This window comes from Panthera tigris, chromosome A3 (genome assembly GCF_018350195.1).
Source record: "Panthera tigris isolate Pti1 chromosome A3, P.tigris_Pti1_mat1.1, whole genome shotgun sequence".
Classification (NCBI taxonomy): domain Eukaryota; kingdom Metazoa; phylum Chordata; class Mammalia; order Carnivora; family Felidae; genus Panthera; species Panthera tigris.
This window is the reverse complement of record NC_056662.1, coordinates 26,983,087-27,003,117: the sequence shown is the minus strand read 5'-3', so window position 1 is coordinate 27,003,117 and position 20,031 is coordinate 26,983,087. Positions and strand designations below refer to the sequence as shown.

The 20,031-nt window shown below is 50.8% G+C and overlaps 1 protein-coding gene across 3 annotated transcripts in view; it reads left to right on the top strand.

Annotated features, from left to right (window-relative positions):
* The first annotated feature begins 1,651 nt into the window (after positions 1-1,651).
* Positions 1,652-20,031, top strand: part of HM13 (histocompatibility minor 13) — a 39,171-nt gene continuing 20,791 nt past the window's right edge. For all 3 annotated transcript variants that reach the window (XR_006215533.1, XM_042980690.1, XM_015537034.2), the window contains exons 1-3: positions 1,652-1,932; positions 10,238-10,336; positions 15,835-15,917. Coding sequence is in view for 2 of the 3 variants with exons in the window: in XM_042980690.1 (XP_042836624.1) it covers positions 1,750-1,932; positions 10,238-10,336; positions 15,835-15,917 (365 nt within the window). In the remaining variant the exon portion in view is untranslated. The remainder of the gene's footprint in view (positions 1,933-10,237; positions 10,337-15,834; positions 15,918-20,031) is intronic.

The window sequence follows — 20,031 nt, the reverse complement described above, 5'->3', positions numbered from 1 at the left end:
CTAGTTTAGCTTACCTCAGTGAGGCTCAGTTTCCTCATCTGTAAATTGGGACCAATCAACTCCTACCAGTATTGTGGAGATAACACACACACACACATACACACACACACACACACACACACACACACACACACAAAGTTACTAGTACAGTGCCTGGCATGTCCTAGGCAAATAACTCTATCATTCCAACTCTTATAGTCTGACTCCTTGCCTTTGTCTGCCTTCACCATGAGCCCCACGCTCCAACCCCACCTCACCACCTGTCAAGCTTGGACCAGGCCATGGGATTTTATACCCTCTGTGTCATTTATCAACTTATTGCCTCTCAGCTCTCAGTCCACTCTTTTTGCCTGCTCTGGGCTGATGGAGATGGGCCTTGTAAGTATTTCTCCTTTTCCAGCTGACATAGTTAAGCTTTTTCAGTACCGTGTACTAAAGGGACATTGGAGGGGTGCCTGGGTGGCTCAGTCGGTTGAGCGTCTGACTTCGGCTCAGGTCATGATCTCGTGGTCTGTGAGTTCAAGCCCCGCATCGGGCTCTGTGCTGACAGCTCAGAGCCTGGAGCCTGTTTCTGATTCTCTCTCTCTCTCTCTCTCTCTCTGCCCCTCCCCACTCATGCTCTGTCTCTCTCTCTCTGTCAAAAATAAGTAAACATTTTTTAAAATAATAATAATAAAGGGACATTGGAGGGGAATGGATCTTCCTTCCTGGTTTCAGATTGGCTTGCTTCCTGGGTTCCAGGAGAGCATACTTTTTCTCCATCACTTGGCCCAAAGTTTCTCCAGTGCTAGGTTTCTGCGGGGTGTAACTTTCTCAGTTTGTCTGCCACATACTTTCTCCAGCTTTTAACCAGGGCAGCAATAACATAGCCAGGAGCCCCAGACAGCATGGGACTGCACCCAAACTCAGATCACGTCTACCCACACCTTCTCAGCCCTGGACACACATACATTGGAAGCTCCACAGGGCTGTCCATCTACAGAGCCAACCACCTGACTTTTGTCCGCTGGAACTGACTGAAGGGAATCACTCTACAGAAGTGCCCAAGCCATATGCAGAAGTACACTAGATTCCTAGAGAGGGAGATATCTATGAACTGTTTATGTCCCTTAACATGCTATGGAACACACAACTACACACTAACATCCTACACGCTTCATATTTTATTTTGCTCATTTTATTTATTGTTTTCCCAACACCTCCCCCTACCACTGCACTAAAAATGCAACAACCCTCATGAGTATAGGGACGGACTTTTGCCTGTATTCTCCCTGTGTGCCCAGAGCCTAGGACGGCGTCTGGCATATAACGGGATATTCAAATACTTAAGGAGCGATGCAAAGATTCAATATTGGATGAATGATGCATGCAGAAACAAATTCTCAGTTATTCGGATGAGGACTTGTAGGGAGCAGAACAGCCTGGGATCAAGGAAGCCGGCGAGCACCGGGGCATGGGGTCCTCGGGTCTCTCTCTCCGGATGGATGCCCACCGCAGCGGTCCAGTGTTCCTTTCCCGACCACTCGCGAGTTGCTTAGCAACTGGTCGCCCGGCCCTCCGCTTCCATTAGAGGGCGCGCGGGCGGGGAGACGTGAACGCGCACGCGTGCGCGGCGCGGGCCGGCAAGCGGGGCACGTCACTTCCTGTTTCTTTAAGGGAACGTGGCTTTTCCCTGCAGCGCCTGTCTTCCTGTCTGCGTCTCTGCTGCGGCGGCCGGAGCTGGAGTCGGACCCCGAGCGCAGCGTCGCCATGGACTCGGCCCTCAGCGACCCGCACAACGGCAGCGCCGAGGCGGGCGGCGCAGCCAACGGCACGGCGCGGCCGCCTTCCACGCCCGAGGGCATCGCGCTGGCCTACGGCAGCCTCCTGCTCATGGCGCTGCTGCCCATCTTCTTCGGCGCCCTTCGCTCCGTGCGCTGCGCCCGCGGCAAGGTAGGTCGGGTCGGAGGCAAAGCCGCACTCGCTTTCCACCTCCTCTCCGGGACGTGACTGACGCGGATCCTTCCCCCACCCGCCCTACACGGGACAGACACTACCTCTCCCCGGACACTGACCTTTCCCAGCTTGGATCACCACCGCTTCCCCACCACATCCGGGAGCTGGCCTTAGGTGTCCCGGGATCTGACACCTTCCCAGATAGGGGACTGGCTTCTACCCGCAGTCGGACCCTGACACATCCCTCCCTCTCCGTGCATCATGCTGCAAACACTGTCAGCCTCACATGCGACTCGGGCATGTATTGTTCTGAGCCTACTGGACCCAGGCAGATCGGCCGCACCCTCTGCTCTGGCTGCCCATCCCATATGGGGCACCTCATCTTGGGCTCTGGGTCAACCCCAATCTGTACCTGATGGGGCGCTGGTCCTGACAACTGAGTGGTACAATCCCTTGTCATTCCTCCGTTAGGAACTCTGCCTCACCCACCCTAGGGCAAGTTCTAGGATCCAGGTCCATCCCTAAGCTGTGACACCTGCCTAACTGGAATCTGTGAACCGCAGTGCGCTTTCCTAGAACGCCCAGATCAGGCCCCTGCACTGCCTCAAAAAAAATTAACCCAAGGATATAGCCGCAGCTGAAGCCCCAATTTTTTGCATCACCTCTCAAACCACTTCCACGCAGCTAGCCCCTCAGAGCCTGACTCCATAGCACTTCTCTTTTTTACCAGGCATAGACCCTTCTTTTGCTGGTTTGCTCTCCCTGACTGGTAGACACCTCCTACCTTGGACCTGTCCTGGGCTGAACCCAGACCCTACCTCAAAGTAGCTTTTCTTCCTGTGCTCCCTAAAACAGTCTCTCCACCAACTTTGGCTTACCTGCTGAGGAACTAAGCCGCTATGGGCCTCTCTTAGACTAGGCCAGATCCACTTCTGACCTTCCTCAGTATATGTCCCATTGGATACCTAAGAGGACCCTGGCACCTTCCACCCCCTGACTTCCTCCCCTCACCCTTCTTCCCTGTATTAAGCTCTCTCCAGCCCATTACACCGGTGGCTTCTCACTTCCTGGCACCCTCTCCCCTCCTGATCTGTAACTCCTCCCTGGCCCAAACCTGAAATTGAACCTAAGCGGAAGCTGTCTTACCCAAAGAGGGCAGGTCCACAAAGCAGCTGCCACTTCGGAAACTGCTCAAGCCTGGGTTCTCAAAACATTACCCAACTTGAGGGCTGGCACCTTCCTTCCCCACGATCAGAGAACCTGCTGTTAGCTCCTTCTGTGGACAAACACAAAGGGGAGTAGTCAGGCAGGGCTTAGGTGGCCCCATTTGCCTGCCTTTCCATTCTACCTCTTCTAAGCAGAGTTCAGATGGCTTTCAGCCTCCCTGCCATGCCTTTTGGGCAGACACTTGTGTGGGGCGGGAGGCGGGGGGTGCTGAAATAGACCAGGACAAAGGAAAGTGAAGGTGGCATGGCGTGAGCTGATCTGAGAGGGGCTCCCAAAACTGAGTAATTCTCCTTGGTGTCTTCTCCACAAGGATCACTAATCTCTTAAGAAAACACGTTACTGACAACAGAATTTCCTGAACCTCCACTGTTGTTGGGGGGGCATGCTGCAAAAATGAATCGGTCAGAGCTCTGTCACCAAGGGCTTTAGGTGCCTGAATGGAGAAGGAATAGCTAGTTATGTGATTGCAGTACAGTCGTGCTGCAGAGTTTAGGGAGAAAGTTGGAGCACACCTGAGGCAGGGCAGAGAGACTTTGTGCTGGAGGTGGGCTTGAGCCTTGATGCAGAGATAGAATTTCAGCTAGAAGACATTCTAGGCAGAGGAAACCAGGTAAGGAGCTGTATGAAGCAGTTTAGGAGGTGGTGGAAGGTCTGGTGTGGCAGGCACAGAGGGTGTGCATAGAAGGGAGCTTTCGATCCACCGTAGCCTCTAAATACCTCCGCCACCGTCTCCTGCAGGGTAGGGGAGTTAGAAAGCCGCATGAAATCGCTGGCAGCCAGACCCACCACCAATAACTAGGATATTCTGAGAGGTACAGAGCCTTCACCGTCTTTGCTTCTCCCAGGAACTGAATGGGACAGACGGAGCCAGTTTTATTTTCCCTGTGGTACAGAGAAAGAAACTGAGAGTCAGAGAAATGACTTCTCATGATCCCTCTGCCAATTAGGGACAGAACTAGGTGTTGCTAGATCTAGTCCAGGTGCCTCCAAAGACCCACACAAGTGGCATTTGGGCCTAGGGGAGGAAAAAAAAAAAAAAAACAAGCCAAACAGCTCCCTTTTTCTACCCTGACTCATGTTTCCCTGGTCATGTGGCAAGGAGAGAGAAAAGTTAGTGTGGGGGCCCAGGAGTTTTGATTTCCCACCAGTGTTAGACCTTAAAGCCAGCTGAGAGAGGGCATGTGAGGACAGAGTTCTCCCGGGAGCCAAGTTGTCCATAACAGGCAGAGCAAATTGTGAAATCATGGGGAGAAGAAGGTGGAGCATCCAGGAGTGTGTTGGGAAGAAGTAGCCATGGGAGGAGCAGCCTGAGAGGGGTGCCCATCCCTGTCAGAGACCTGTGTTCCCAGAAGGGAGCAGATCCCAGCCCAGGCAATAGCTGGGGATCAGATTGCTTCAGAGGCTCTTGGCCTGTAACTCAGAGGAGCCCCTCAGCCAACTGGACTGGGCTCCTGCTGTGTGCCAGGCCCCGGGCTGGGTACCAGGGGTGCTGGGACAACGAAGGCCAGGACCTGCCCTCCCGGAGCTTAGTCCCCATAGAGAAACAGATGTGTGAGCAGCCGCCTAAACCGAATCCTGACATGCCTTCCAGAGGAGAGCACAGCTGCCTTTACACGGATGGGCGCAAGTTCAGCAGGCAGAACAGGAGAGAGGGAGGCGTGGCACCACGGAGTGTGTTCAGGGAGGCAGTGAGCACTGTGATGTGAGCTGGGGCAGGGGCTGGGAGATCGTGACAAGAAGATGCTCAGGCAGCCTGCAGCCTTCCTGGGCGACAGCATCCTGAAGGCAACAGAGCAGTTCATCTTCATAGTTAACAAAGCGACCACACACTGGCGCTTGTAAAGCCGTGCAGAAGTATAAAGGAAAAACCTCCTCAGTGCCACTCCTCGAAGGAACCCAGTTAGCTGTTTGGTGTGTAATCTTCCAGAACTTGTCCTGTGTGTATACAAATGTATTATGCATGTGCCTATGTGTATACACGTACATAGGTTTATTTTTACAACAGTGGGATTTTACAGTACTTACTGCTCTGCAATTTGATTTTTTTTTCCTGCTTTAGCCCTATGTCTTGGTCATTTTTCTATGTCAGTACATGCAGATCTGCCTCATTTTATGGTGGGGAGAGTGAGTAATGCATGCTTGTGGCATAGATTTCCAAAGGCGCAGAGGGGCACATGGTGAAAACCCCCCACCCACCCCTGCTAGCCATTTTCCCTCCCCAGAGGCAGCCCCCTTTACCTGTTTCTTGGCTGTCCATCCAACAAATTCTGTGCCTTTACAAATAAATAAGCATATGCTTTCCCCCGTCTTTGTTGTATAACTTCTATGTTGTTATAAGTACTCTCTTTTTTGCACCTTGCTCTTTTCACCAAATATATGCTGGAGATCAAATACGTCAGTACATACGGAGTGGTCATGTTCTTTAACAGCTACATAGTAGCCTACCTGTGTCCCACAGTTTGTTTAGAGCACTGGTTTTCAAAATGTGGTTTCCTAGACCAGCAGCGGCAGCATCACCTGGGAACTTATTAGAAATGTAGATTCTGAATTAGAACCGAAGGTGGGCCTGGCAGCCTGTTTTCACAAGCCCTCCTGGCAATTCTGATGTGTGCTCAAGTGCGATTTAGAGTCCTCCACTGGTCGTTCAGACGGGTGTCAGTCTTTTACTATTACAAACGGTGCTGAAATTAATCTAATACATTTGTTACTTGACACTTGTCTGTGTTTGTGGGATGATTTTTTTTTTTTAATCGATCTGCTGGGTCACAGGCTATGTGCATGTTTGACTTAGATGGATTTTACCACATTTGCACCATAGAGGTTGTATAAGTTTTACACCCCCACCGGCAGTGACCTCAATTCCTGGGTGACGGCTGTGTGATAGTCCAGTCTCCAGGGCTTTCTGAGCCAGGTACGTATATGATACAGTCAAGCCTAGGCTTCAGAAAGTGCTCCTGGCAGGGTCAGTGATGGGCGGGAGAGAGGAGAGGAAGGAGGCTGGTGAGGTGGTCATGGTAAAGACTCAAGTGGGGCACAGGATTGGAGTGGGTAGTGCTAGAAACGCCTATGAAGCAGAGTTGTGGTGACGTGAATGAGTGAGTGTAGTGGAAAGGAGAAGAGACCCTGGGGTCTCCAGCTGGGGTGTCAGAGGAACACAATGGTCCACAAATCCCAGATCATTTCTAGGGCATGGCCTGGAAGCAGTACTCCCAGAGCTCAGGCCGAGCCAATGACTTGAGGTTGGGCATCTGTCTTCCCTCACTACTTTTGCTTCTGCCCTGCTAACTGAACGTCCAGAATGTCACTGGAAGCTAAATTTATTTCTCCTATTTGTGTCAGCTTCCCCCCCCCCGACACACACACACACACACACATATTCTCTAATTACGTTTTGCGTTTCGGGAGCTATTGTGTTTGCACAAGAGCGTCTGGCTTAAAAATCCACATTGAACTGATGGAGAATCCTCATAACCTTTTGTATTTTTGTAATGGTGAAGGTCAACTGTTTTATTGCCACAGGCCCCCTGAGCATCCTGTCACCGCTTTCCAGCAGGAATTTCCAGGTAGGGAAGGTAGAGGTCATCTAGGAAGTAGGAGCTAAGAGTTGGCACACTAGAACCAGACTGCCTCAGTTTGAATCCTAGCTCTACCACTCACCAGCCGTGTGACCTTAAGCAAGTTGCTTCACCTCCCTGAGCCCCTGTTTCCTCATCTGTAAAGTGGAGCTCTTAAAAACACCTGCCTCATAGAGTTTTTGCGAAGATGAAATCACGTAAAGCACCTAGAACAGTGCTTGGCATCTAGAAAGCTGTCTGTAAATGTTATGCTTATTACTGTTGTCACATTTCCAGTCTCCCATTCAGACCCGGCATTGCAGCATGGGTATTTACACAGTCACCCGCCAAGGAGACCAGGTTCCTCTGTATAGTGGAGCATGTGTCCCACCTTGGCTTGTTATCAAGTAATTTTAAGCCTCTCCCCACCCAGGTCACTGGGCCGAATTAAAAGGAATATGTGGAAATGAGCCATAACACCGGTTTGTAGGTGAGGCCAGAGTCCCATGTGTTCTGCACCTGCAGCTCCCTCTGCCTTGTTCCCTACCTTGTACACAGAGCGGATTCTTCAATTCAGCATTTATCTCGCTCCTGCCCCATACCAGACCCTGCGCTTGACCTTCAGGGCCTTGCCCTGCTTTCATGTGATTCCCTTCTACACCACCACCACCACCACCACCACCACCACCGTCATCTTACAGAGAGTCTAGACAGCTTGTGTGATAGCTCAAGGCACAACACTAAGTATTTCCAGTGCAAAAGTCATAGAATCCTGAAGCTCACACAGGATGAGCAAATCGAGGCTTTGAGAGAGAAAATGACATTCCTGGGTCTCACAGCTGAGAAGAGGCAGAACTGGAAGTCGGGCTGGGCTTTCTGACGTCAGAACCTTCTCTCAACCATGTGGCACTCGTGCTGGGTATCACACCGGTATACATCTTACTTTGTCACGTGTCACATTGTATTGTGATACTCTGTTTACACAGCAGGGTCTTGGCCCGCCTGCCTGTGAACTCTCTGAGATCAGCAGCTGTCTAATTTATGTTTGTGCCTAAGCTCCTGCTACAGGGGACATGCTCTGGATTTGTGGAGGAATTTTCCCAAGCCCCCCCCTAGCACGCTGCTGCCCAAAGCAGAAACCTAGGGCCAGGGGAGAAGGAGGGAGAGAGCCCTGCCTCTCTCTGTCAGTACCACTCATCTGCCCCACTCCCCACCTCCCAGCAGAGCTGCCCCCGGGGGCTCCGGAGACAAGGGTCTCCCTCCCAGCCCAGTGCCTAGCCCACCTCAGTCATGCGTGTTGGGGTTTGGTGAAGTGCCTCCCACTCACCTCTCCTGACCATCATGGCTCCTCATGCAGTCATGGTACTTTACAGTTTGCTATTTCACATCCCATCTCATTTCGTTGAAGTCTTTTGGCCCTTTTAGAGGTAAATAAACCTAGAGATTGTGCTCCTGTTTGACAGATGGGTAAGCTGAGGCTCAGAGAACAAGGACTTGCCACAGTCACCCAGCAAGCTATTAATAGAGCACTGCATACCTTGGCCATGCTTTACATGCGTCATTTGCAGGTGTGTGACTTATCTGTAGGAAAAATTCCCAGCAGTGGAATTGCTTGGTCAAAGGTATGTGCATTTGTTGTTTTTTTTTTTTTTTTTAAGTTTATTTATTTTGAGAGAGAGAGAGAGAGAGAGAGAGAGAGAGAGAGAGAATCCCAAGCAGGCTCAGCACTGCCAGTGTAGAGTCCGATGCGGGACTCGAACTCACGAACTGTGAGATCATGACCTAAGCCACAGTTGGACCACCAAGCAACTGAGCTACCCAGGCATCCGCATTTATGGTGTTGACAAATATTGCCAACATGCTCTCTGCAGGAAGACCGATTTACCCTCCTGAAGGCACTGTGGGTCAGGCCCTGTTTCCCCACAGCCTTACCAGCTCCACCTGTTAGTCAGCATGGGGACCTTTGCCATTCTGATAGATGAAAAATGGAATCTCTGTGTACTTCATTTCAAGTTTCTCTTATTAAAAAAGTGAGGGTGAACATGTATACCTGCGATTAAAAGCTTTAGGTGGTTCCTGCTCTGTGAACCTTCTCTGTCCTTGGACATGTGCAAATTACAGTTTGATGCAACTGCTAAGTCGTCCTCCTCAAAAGGCTGGACCAGTGTATACTGAAACCTACAGTGTATGTGCATCCCCGTTCCCCCACCCCCCCATCTCCATCTCATAACCATTTAACGGGCTTGCTGCTCTCTGCCCCCCTCACCTTCCCCTCCTGCAACTTTCCTTCCATCCTTGAGCAGAAGGCCTGCCTAAGCCAAAATCTTCCCTCTCTGGGCAACTTCCCCTTGAGCATGTTTTGTCCTGTTGGTTTTTAAGAGGCAGCTGTGAGCCAAAAAATTAATGAGACTCTACGGCTGAACATGATCCCTTGTCCCAGGCGTGCTGGTACCTTACTCATAGGACAGATGTGGTGATGGTGGACTCTCGGGCATTGTGACGAGAGAACTTCGCTTCGACATGGGCAGAAGTCTCATCTGGCATTGCTAGGACTTCAGGTAGCTAGGTTATAAATAGAATTACACATATAATAGGAATTGCCTTGGGGGGAGTAGGCTTAGCGTGGTGGGAAATCTGGGAAAGGTTGGTGGCAGGGACATTGGCCAGGTCCTTGAGGACTGAGGATCCTGCCTAGCAGAGAGGGCATGGAGAGCATGATGATCTTGAAAGCTGTTGACTCTGTGTCTTTTTACTATAAATTTAAACCAGAATTCTACTACCATTGATGGATTTTCATTAGAACGTTTTCTGGCAGGAATTCTATGAAGCTGATACAATCCCTGTGCTGCACTGTTGCCCTACTTTCATTTTTTTCCATTTTTAAAGTACTGACATTATTTTGACTACATTCAGGTTTTTTTTCATGTAAATATTTATCCTCTGTCATCTCTTCACCCAAATCGCATTGTCGCCAACTATGGCATCTGCCATTGTAGATTTAATTGTGGCTTTTACTCTTACCAGATTCACTTTTCCCAGTCAGATTCCTTAAGTTTAAGTATTGTCCAGATTTTCTTCTTACAGTTGGTGTCTTCCCACATACGGTGTCCGCGGCTGTTGTTGATTTGTTTCTACTCGTACCTATTGGATAAAAAATTCATCCCGTTTAGCTAATCCAGAAGGAAATTGGGAATAGTTCTCACGAGGTCTAGGACTACTCTCGTGTTACCAGTTTCCAGGGTTTTTTCTCTTGATTATCATATACTGGAACTGCTCTCGTTGTCACCCTTCTCCCCAGATGGGCCACATGTGCCCCGTGTCCTCCCTGGACTGTCCCTGTCGGGGTCCAGATCTCCCCAATGGCAAAACGGCAGGGTAGACCATCTTGCTCCAGACCGTCTTTGTCACACGGACAAGTCTTGGGTCCAGAAGACGTGGAGGGGAAGGAGGTGAATGAGCTGTGGCCTTTGGAGGCCCGAACCACAACCCCTGCTCACAGCCACCTTTCTTGTCTGCTCCAGAACGCCTCGGACATGCCTGAGACTATCACCAGCCGGGACGCCGCCCGGTTCCCCATCATCGCCAGCTGCACGCTTTTGGGGCTCTATCTCTTTTTCAAAGTAAGTCCTTTGCCACCTGTGTGTCATTTGGTTTCAATAACTTTATTTTGTTTTGTTTTGTTTTTCCCATCACAGGGGACATGCATGTTCATTTGTAGAAAATAAAGAGCAGGGGGAAAACCATTAATCATTCACCCCTAGACCGACTCCGTAGAGATAACCACTGACAGTGTTTGGAACTCATTCCCATGGTCTTTATTTCTCTTCTCCACGTAGCTCTTGTGTTTTGTTTTCACGACACTGTTTTGGTTGCACTGTCGTGTTCATGCTGGGACGGGGTGTGTAGCTTGAGTCTCCGCCACGCCTCTGCCCTACTAATTGCCTTCTTCTTTTTTTTTTTCTTTCTTTCTTTTTTTTTTTTTTTTTTAATTTACCGAGGTTTATTTTCCCAATAAAAGTTACACAGGCTCAGTGTTGAAAACCTGGAAAACACAGAAAAGTAAAAAGGGGAAAACAGCAGTCATCCAAAACCCCACCACCAGAGACAATCACAGATTCCCTTTGGAGGTGTGTCCTTGTTCTGTCTTCCCGGTGCGTGGTTGTCCGTCGCTGTGGCCGCGCGGCCGGCGTACTCACTTGCGTAGCTGCTGCTTTCCCTCCCCACTAATGACGTCATGGGCATTCGCTCACGTGACCTCAAACTCTTCTTACGCTTCCGTGTTTTTTTTAACGCAGCACGTAATATCTCCCGACTGTGAAAGCAGTGGTATCTGCGGAAAACTTAAAGGGAGGGGAAGATATCAAGAGAGGGAAGAATACGCAGAGGTGACGATCGCTGTTAACATTTGGGCAGGTCTCCTTCCAGGCTTTTAACACGCACGCTTTTAACGTAATTAATCATCCTCTTGTAACCGAAGCGGTGTGTCTTTTGGTTTTGCGGTAGTGCTGCGTCACAAGTGCTTTTGTCCTGGTCACTGAAAGTTCCTCAAGAAGGACTTTTAATTTACATTTAAGACATGTTTTCATTTTTAAATGTTTTTTTATTCTTGAGAGCGAGAGAACAGTGCGGGAGGGGCAGAGAAAGAGGGAGACACAGAACCCAAAGCAGGCTCCAGGCTCTGAGCTGTCAGCCCAGAGCCCGACGCGGGGCTCGAACTCACAGACTGCGAGATCATGACCTGAGCTGAAGTCAGGCGCTTAACCGACTGAGCCACCCAGGCGCCCCTAATTTACATTTTAAAAATACACGTAGATGGTTAAAACACTGTTTTCAGTCTAAGGGAAGGTGTCAGTGAGCCATAAGCTTCTCCCTAGCGTAGCGTCTTGTGAGTCATACGCGTAGATCTACGTTTATGTGAAAATTTAAAAGCATAGATCTGTGTCAGATAAAGGGTTCTTACCACGGAGATATTTTTGTATCGGCAAAAGTCACATCTACCTCATTCTTTTTAGCAGCTGCTTGTGGTTGTATTTTACGGAGGTGGCCCTGAGGGATATCTAATGCTGGGCTATCACCGCAGGGCCGTGTGAACATCACGCACAGTATTTTGGCCCGGCCCGTATTCTCAAGTGTATCTGCAGCGGGAGAAGCAGGTCACATACCACCTCCACTTGTCATTTGAATAGATAGTGCCAGATCCCTCCGAAAAGACTGCACTCATTTACATTGCCTCTAACAGTTAGGAGTATGCTGACTCCCCTGTACTTTCACCTGCATGGAGCAGTATCCGAATTCTTTCCCAGTCTGTGAGTGAGTCAGAAACATAATTTTTAACGCCGGTTTGCTGTTCCATCGCTCCCTCGTTGTTGGATCAGAGCTGCACTTCTTAACGGTTTCAGGATACCCCCACAAGCAGATTCCCCACAGCTCACCTCCAACATCCCCCTCACTTTAAACAGAAGAGGCCATCCCAGTTTTTACTCTTAAAAATAAGAGTGCATCAAATAACGTTAGGTATTGACTGATGGTTTTTTTTTCCTGGACCTCAGGTGAAGAGTTGAATTTATTCTCTGCTTTGGTTCACAGCCCACGATCATGCGTCTGTGCCAGGCTCCCCTTCACCCCTAGTGCCCGCCTCCATTTCCCACCTCATCTCCCTCTCCACGAGCAGCACCCGCTCTGATGCGTTTGCTTTATGTCCTCAGATGTGTGTCTCCTTATAAAATGTACGGTGTTAGTATATCTGTGTGTGCCGAGAGTCTAGCTTCCCTAAATAGAACTGTGTGGTACATCTCCCTGTATGCTTTCTCTCCCCGCTATACTTCTTTTTTTTTTTTTTTTTTTTTTAATGTTCTTATTTTATTTTATTTTTGAGACAATGCAAGAGACAGAGTGCAGTCAGCGGAGGGGCAGACAGAGGGAGACACAGAACCCGAAGCAGTCTCCAGGCTCTGAGCTGTCAGCCCAGAGCCTGACACGGGGCTCGAACTCACAAACCGTGAGATCATGACCTGAGCCGAAGTCGGACGCCTAACCGACTGAACCACTCAGGCGCCCCAGCCCCTATAGTTTTGAGAGCGCTCTGTGGCTGTCTCTACATCCAGCCCATTGCCCCCAACTTGGCTTTTGGCAGATAATTCTCAAGTCTCTGCCGTGCTGAGTGCCAGGGATATATACCCAGGCCCTTGCCTCAAGACCTTCTAACGTTTTTACTACTTAGGATTCTTTCCTTCGGCCAGGTTCCCTCTGAGAGAAATTTCTGGCAAGTGAAGGCATAGGCATTTTTCTTTAAAGCACTGGATGCTCAGCCTGTCCCCCTCTCCAGGTAGGTAAGCCCCAGCCTGCCTTGTGGCAGAGGACACAGCATACCTCTTGCCCAGGTCTCTAGAGGGCCCATACTGAGATTTCTGAGAGGCAGCTGGACAACACAGCCAGCGGATTCTCACCAAACTCTGGGCTGGCAGCTTGTGGAGTGGTTTGCCAAACGGTGGTAGCCCTCAGCCCCTTTCCTCCTCTCCCGCCGGGTGGGACAGAGAGAATTTGTAATGTTTTTCAATATCCTAAAATTTATCTTCTCCTCACCTCATTCAAAACTGATTATTCGAGGCAGCTTATAAAAATTATACCCAACAGTGTAAGGAAAAAAAGTAAAGGAAGAAATTGGGGTGAAGGAGAAAATTAAAACATGAGAAAACAAAGCCTTGGGTAAGGACCACACCCTGACCCCAGGCTCTAAACTTGAAAGACTTGCACTCTTGTCAGAGTGACTCTGAAACCCGTGTGGCTCTGAGTTTCTAACAGCTAAAGCACAAAGAAAGCCAGACCTGGTGCACCATTCACAGGCCGCACAGTCAAGCCCACTGGGTAGCTCAGAGTTGCAGCCAGAGAGGTTTCGCCAAGGGCCCACGTGAAAGGAACGCTGCCGAGAGGTTATGCCGCATCTTCTAAAACACGGCCCACGTGCCATGGAATATGTCCATGGGGCCTTTTCTTTTCCTAGTCACATTATAGGCCACTGCTTTGCTTATCTATTCATTCTTCAAACATTTATTGAGTGCCTGCTATGTATAAGGCCCAGAGTGAGAAAAACAGCTGACCCATCCCTGCCCTCGAGGAGGTTCTTATTAATTGGTGGAGGTGGACACCAGTCAATCACATCGATAAATGTGAAGTGACGGTCCCGGGAAGCATCGCAGGGGCAAGGTCTGTGGCACCAGGGAAGCACGGAAGAGCCAGCCTAGCTAGCGGGAACCTGCTCCTGCCCCCACCCCACCCCTGCACCCCCCATCTCAGACAGCAGCACCTCCGCTTCTGCCGGTCCAGAACAGATCTGGAATCTGACTGCTGCTCATCCCTTCCCTCCGTCCCCCAGCTGAGGGCACCATCCTCCATCCGCCAGACTATGCAGTGCCCTCCTCACCAGGCTGTCTGCTTCCACCTTTGCCCTGTGGAGTCCGTCTTCCACACAGCAGCATGGGATCCTCTCACGCCGTCAGATCAAGCCAGAGCCCTGCCCTCAGCCTCCAATACCAGCCTGCCTCACCCAGAAGAATCCAGTTTTTCTCGTGGCACTGCAGGGTTTCTCTCCCTCTTACCTTCCCAGCTTCATCTCCTGATACACCATCCCATTACTCCTTCGGCTCCAAGCTCACAGGCCCTCACTGTTCCCCACACACATAAGCAACGTACCCACCTCAGGACCTTTGCACTCACCCTCACCTCTGCCCCAAATGCTTCCCCTGCCCGCCCCCCGGCCCTCCAGTATCCTCACAGCAGCTCTCTTGCTTCGTTAAGGTTCTACTCCTGAACAACAGAAATATCTTCCCATTGGGAGGCTTTCCCTGGCCACTTGTCTACAGGAGCAGCTCTCCCCTCTTCTCTCTGTCTCCTTGCCCGGCCCTGCTTTTCTGAGCAGCATTACCCCCTGACAAAATATAGTGCATATTTGTTTCTTTTGGGATTCTTTGGCTCATGAACTCCACGAGGGCAGGGACTTGTAGGCCTCATTCCTTGCTGTATCCCCAGGGGCTCTCACAATGCCGTGCGCATAGTAGGCAATCAGTAAATGTGAGCTGAATTGATGAGGGGTGGTTGTACCCAGGAGAGCTGCTCCGAGCTGAGAGCTAAAGAGGGAAGAGTGGCCTAGGCGAGGAGAGAAGAGCGTGTGCACAGGCTGGCTAACTGTGCCGGGGCTGTGGCGCCGACAAGGCCCCGCAGAAGGGCCACTGTGGCCACAGCAAGTAGAAGGAGAACAGTGTGGCCTGAGCCGCAGCTGAGAAGGTCCGCAGTGACCGTCGGGGGTGGTGAGGGCCGAAGGGAGCGTATGAGTCTCGAGCTTATGAAAGCGAGGCTTGAAGTAGGGGAGCAGCGAGGGGAGACAGGCGTTTAGACAGATTCCGTAACAGCCTCCTTGCGAGTGCCTGGTGCCCCGTACCACGGCTACAAACCCTCCTAAAAACAAACTCAGCAGAGGGTGCGGAGAACATGGAGTGAGATGGCAGAGGCTTCCCAGACTCCTGAATTCACAACAGTGACAGCTGGCTTCGGAACACGGTGAAAGAGAGCTTGACAGTAAGGCCGAGAAGCCGAAGTCAGGGCCTGCTGTCATAACTTCCAGCCATCACCATGGGAGGAGTCATCCAGAAGCACATAACGTAGAGGATGAAGCAAGGCACGAGTGACTTGTAACTAGTGTGCTTGGGGCGTTGGTGGCCGCCGTAGGGGGCTCCCTAGATATTTGGGCAAGGAGAAGGAAACTTGGAAGAGGTCATTCTGAGGTTCAGATGACTGCCTTGGGACTCTGCACTCCAGACTGTCCTCCCCCGTGATTCCCACCCGAGGACGCTGAGCACAAATCTATTGCCTGTCCCCCGATAGCGGGGCCACCAAGCCCGAAAGTACAGACTCCTTTGCGAGTGCATCTGGGGACCTGAGGTTCCTCCTTCTTCTCTATAGCCACAGGAGCTAGAAGGCCCCTAGCACTCCCTGAGATTCTTCCTGACACCGTTCCCTAACTCCAGCGGGTGAGACCAGCCTGGAGAAGAGAAGCGGGGACTCTGGTTTCCTCCTAGCCACTGGCAACCCTGACTTCCTGTTTCTTTTTTTATTTCTGCCTCAGATATTTTCCCAGGAGTACATCAACCTCTTGCTGTCCATGTATTTCTTCGTGCTGGGGATCCTGGCCCTGTCCCACACCATCAGGTCAGAAGGCATCTCTGCAACATTTGAAGCAGCTTTCTCAGGAACCAGTACAGGGTCTTGGATGAGAACATGACCTTTGGCGTCATTCAGAGCCAGGTTTGAATCCTGGCTGTAAAACCCAAGGGCACCTTTCCCCTGTGTTACACCGTGGATGACCTAGAACAAGAACCTTAACCTCTGGGGGACACCGTTTCCTTACAAGGAGTCATAAGAGTATCCAGTGGGTGTTTCCCACCAGCACGGTTGTTGGGAAAGTTAATTTGTGAGCAGTAACGTGATGTCAGTCGTCACGGTGCTGAGGTGGGGAATACCAGTGCCACCTGCCAGGTGTTGTAGGCTGTTGTGCACCAAGCACTGAGCCCGGCTTCTCCCACGCGATCTTATTTCATAATGAGAGAGAGGCAGTATAGTGAGAAGAGTGCAGGCTCTGGAATTTGATTACCTGAATTTGAATCCAGACTCTGCTACTTAATAGCCCTGTGGCTTTGGGCCGGGTATTTAATCTCTCTGGCCTCAATTTCCTCACCTGAACGTGGAGGAAAATAACGGAACCTACCTCGTGGGTCGTGTGGAAAGCTTTTCGCGTAGCATCTGGCACCTGATGTGTCCGGTGACTTAACTGTCGTTGCCATTATTACCTGTGCTCATCTGCCAGGTCACTTTATGAGGTTAGCTGTTGCTTTTAATCCCGTGTTATCTTCAGAAACTGAAGCTCAAAGAGATTAAGGAATTGGCTAGGATCACACATTGGATAAGCAGCAGAGCCAAGATTCAAATCCAGGTCTGGGTGACCCCAGAAGCCCATCTTCTCACTGCCAGCCTGCTAAGACTGCCACGTGCTTATGTCCGTTCTGTGGGGATGAAGGACCTAGGCCAGAGGCCCTCAGGGGGTGCTGCTGTTAACGTTGTGGACAGGCCAGTTCTCCGTGTGTTGTAAACATTTGGCATCCCTAGCCCTGCTTACCGAATGGGAGTTGTGTCCCCCGCCCATCCCCTAGCTTGTGACTACAAAAGCGTCCCCAGCTGTTTTCACCTGATCCCTGGGGGTGGTACAGCCTCAGGTTGAGAACCACTGACCATGAGGTGGCCAGCAGACCAGGAAGTTCCCAGAAGGAAGGAACTCAATTTGTAGTCAACTTTGAAGGGTAGGAAACCTGGAAGAGGTGTGAAGGAGAGGGGGAAGCCAGGAGCTGGAAGGTCTGTATGCAGTGAAGGCACAGTCAGGATCTTTCCACAGTAGTCAGAGAGAAAGCTAGAGAGGAAGCGCAGGGCCTCTTCACCAAAGGCATTGGAAGCCATTTGAGTTTGGCTTTGCTCCTCTAGGCACACTGGCAGGACAGTGTGGTTGGTAATCAGGAGCGTGGGTTCAAGAGACAGTTGGTCCTGGGACCAAGGCCGGCTCTGCCGGCTGCATGATTTGTGTAAGTTTCTCAAGCCATCTGAGCATCAGTTTCTTCACCTATAAGACAGAGGCACTACAGCACCTCCTCATTGGGGCGTGGGAAGGAGCAAGCGAGCCACATCTATCACCTGCCTGGAGCTCGGTGCTGGGCACACTGTGAGTTGTGCCTCTGGCCCAGGGTCGCATACTTGAACTCTGGTCTTCTGACTGAGTTCATTGTTGTCTTCAGCTATACCTACCCTTTACCCACAAAATCTTGTTCTGGCCATCTTATGAGAACTTTAGTCCAGCCCCGTCCTTAAAATTAAGGCTCAGAGAACCTACCTAGGTAACTTGGACCTAGCAGCAAGATAGAGGCAGACCCGGTCTCAAAGGGCAGACCTTTCTATCTGATGGATCTGGGGTGGGGTGGGGGCAGTCACTTCCAGGCACTGGGGCCCCTCCTTCCCCATGATGATTAGGATCGCCCTCCCCCCCTTTCACCCATCCCACCCCTGCATCTGAGAGGCTTGAGATTCCCAGGCCTCTTGGTGGCCCAACCCCCACCTCAGAGTGAGAGAACCCAGTATAGTTTGTTTGTCTGTCTTTTAACTAACTCGTGATTTTGACTGGTAGAAATTACTGACGGGAATAGAACCAACAGCAAATGGAAGTGCGTGTAGTAAAAACTACATCAGTGACCGAAACTTCACGGAGGAGTCATTTTCTTGATAAAGTTGAGGGCACGGTATTTGACACATGGGAAATTCCGACGTCCTAAGGCTAACAGATGACCAGGGACAGGCAAGGTGTTCACCGCACAGGGTCAGGGCTGTCCTCTGAAAAATTGCATATGGACCAAAAACAGTGGCATGAAAGAAATTGCTTTGGAAAATTTACAGGGAAAAGAACTAATCAGATGCAAATAATTTTAGTAAAAAGGGCGGAGGGCATAATTTAATCAACGTTGTTTAGAAAGCTGAGCCAAAAATTAAATTTATTTTTCTTCTTCAGTCAAATTGAGTTTCCTCAAATACTTTATCTAAGAAAGTCTACAGTGTTGTTAGCATTTCCATGAGCTGTTTATATCCAGACTTGGAGTCAGACCTCTGTCGGGATCCAAACCAGAGGGTCTGAAGGTGGGATTCGGGGAGGGTGTGGCTCCAAGGGGTTGTGTGACCACCGGGATTCACAGCTGGTGAGAGCAGACGGGGTTTTGAGCCCAGGTCTGTCCGACTTTGCAGCCCATGTTCTTTCCAATTTGGTGAGAGTAAAGGGGAAGCAGAGCTTGGAGGGGGTGACTGGCTGTCCCCTTGTAGCAGTCCTGCGGTCCCCAGAGGACTGGGGTGGGGAACAGACCTGCTGAAGGGCTGGAAGAGCCCGCCCCGAGCCAGATCAGCCCCGGGAGGAGATTCGCATGGATCCTTCCACCCCCGCTGCCATCGCCTGGCCGGCCACCTGCCTTCACCTTGTACAGCCACCGAAACTCGAGCCCCTGCCAGCACCCTTCCTGCCAAGCGAACCTCAGCTTATTTTTATCATATCTGCGCTCACACCCCCTCCAGCTGACCTTTAGAGGGAAAAGGGCCCACAAGGCAAAAATCTGCCACCCCGGGAGGAAAAGGCCAGTTTCACTGCCCCCTTGCTTTCCACTCCCAGGGGAGAAGGGCACCAGGATGTGGTTTCCCAGCAGGAAGCGGTGACCTTTATTTAGGTTTGATGTGAACCATCAAGGGCCAGAAAGAATCTGTCTGCTACAAAGTCTGCATTCAGAGGCATTCAGCAAGCGTTTGCTTACCACCTGCCTCCCAGGCACCAGGCCTGTGGTGGGTGGGGGTGAAGGTGATGAGACAGGACCCCTACTCTCAGGTTCAGCCTCACCAGCCAGGTTGCTTGACTCCTGTCCCATGTCCTCCAGCAGCCCTTCTTTTCTAGGGATAACCAAGTCGTCAGTCTAGAGACTTCCTACTTTAAGTCGAAGCTGCAGTCGAGCTTACAGGGTGTTGAGCATTCATTTAATACCCTTAATAACTAAGAGAAAGATACTATCGTAGTGTTCCAAATGATCCAGATGAAGAGACCGTTGTACAGAACAGTTAAGTAGCTTTCCCAAGGTCACGCAATTGATCAGTGGCCGGGTCAGGATTTGAAGCCAGGAAGTCTGGCTCCCAGAGTCTGTGTTCTCAGCCACTGCACCCTGCTGGTTCCCAAGTTCAGCATCAAGCTCCTCAGAAAGAGACCGAGCTGCGGTGAAGGGCTTCGCTTCTCAGCCTTTTCTCGGCCTCTGCTTCAAGCTCTGGCCCAGCATCTCCCAAAAATGATTCAGCAAACGGAGCTGAAAGTAGTTTCCAGCCTTACCTGTCCCAGCCTCTGCCCCCCACCTCTTCAGAGCCCTCCTGTGGAAGCCTGCTCCCGGTTCCGTCCTTGTGCCCACTACACTTCCGTTCACAAAGCCTTCTCGTTCATGGCACAGCCCTGCAGACAGGCGTTGGCTGTGTGATGAGTGGGGAAACTGAGGCCCTAAAATAGTTCTTAACTCCACATCTTCTTTCTCTAACCTCCAGGGTCTTAGAAAGGGAGCTCTCTTTCCCTGCCTTTACTGCTGTGCCCTGGGTACCTCTTGGCCTGCCTCCATTTACCTACCAGTCGGGAGCACCATCCTGGATTTGCCCACCTCATCTGCCATTGTCAGTCTGATCCGGTGTTGCCAAATGCTTTTGAGCTCATGCTCTG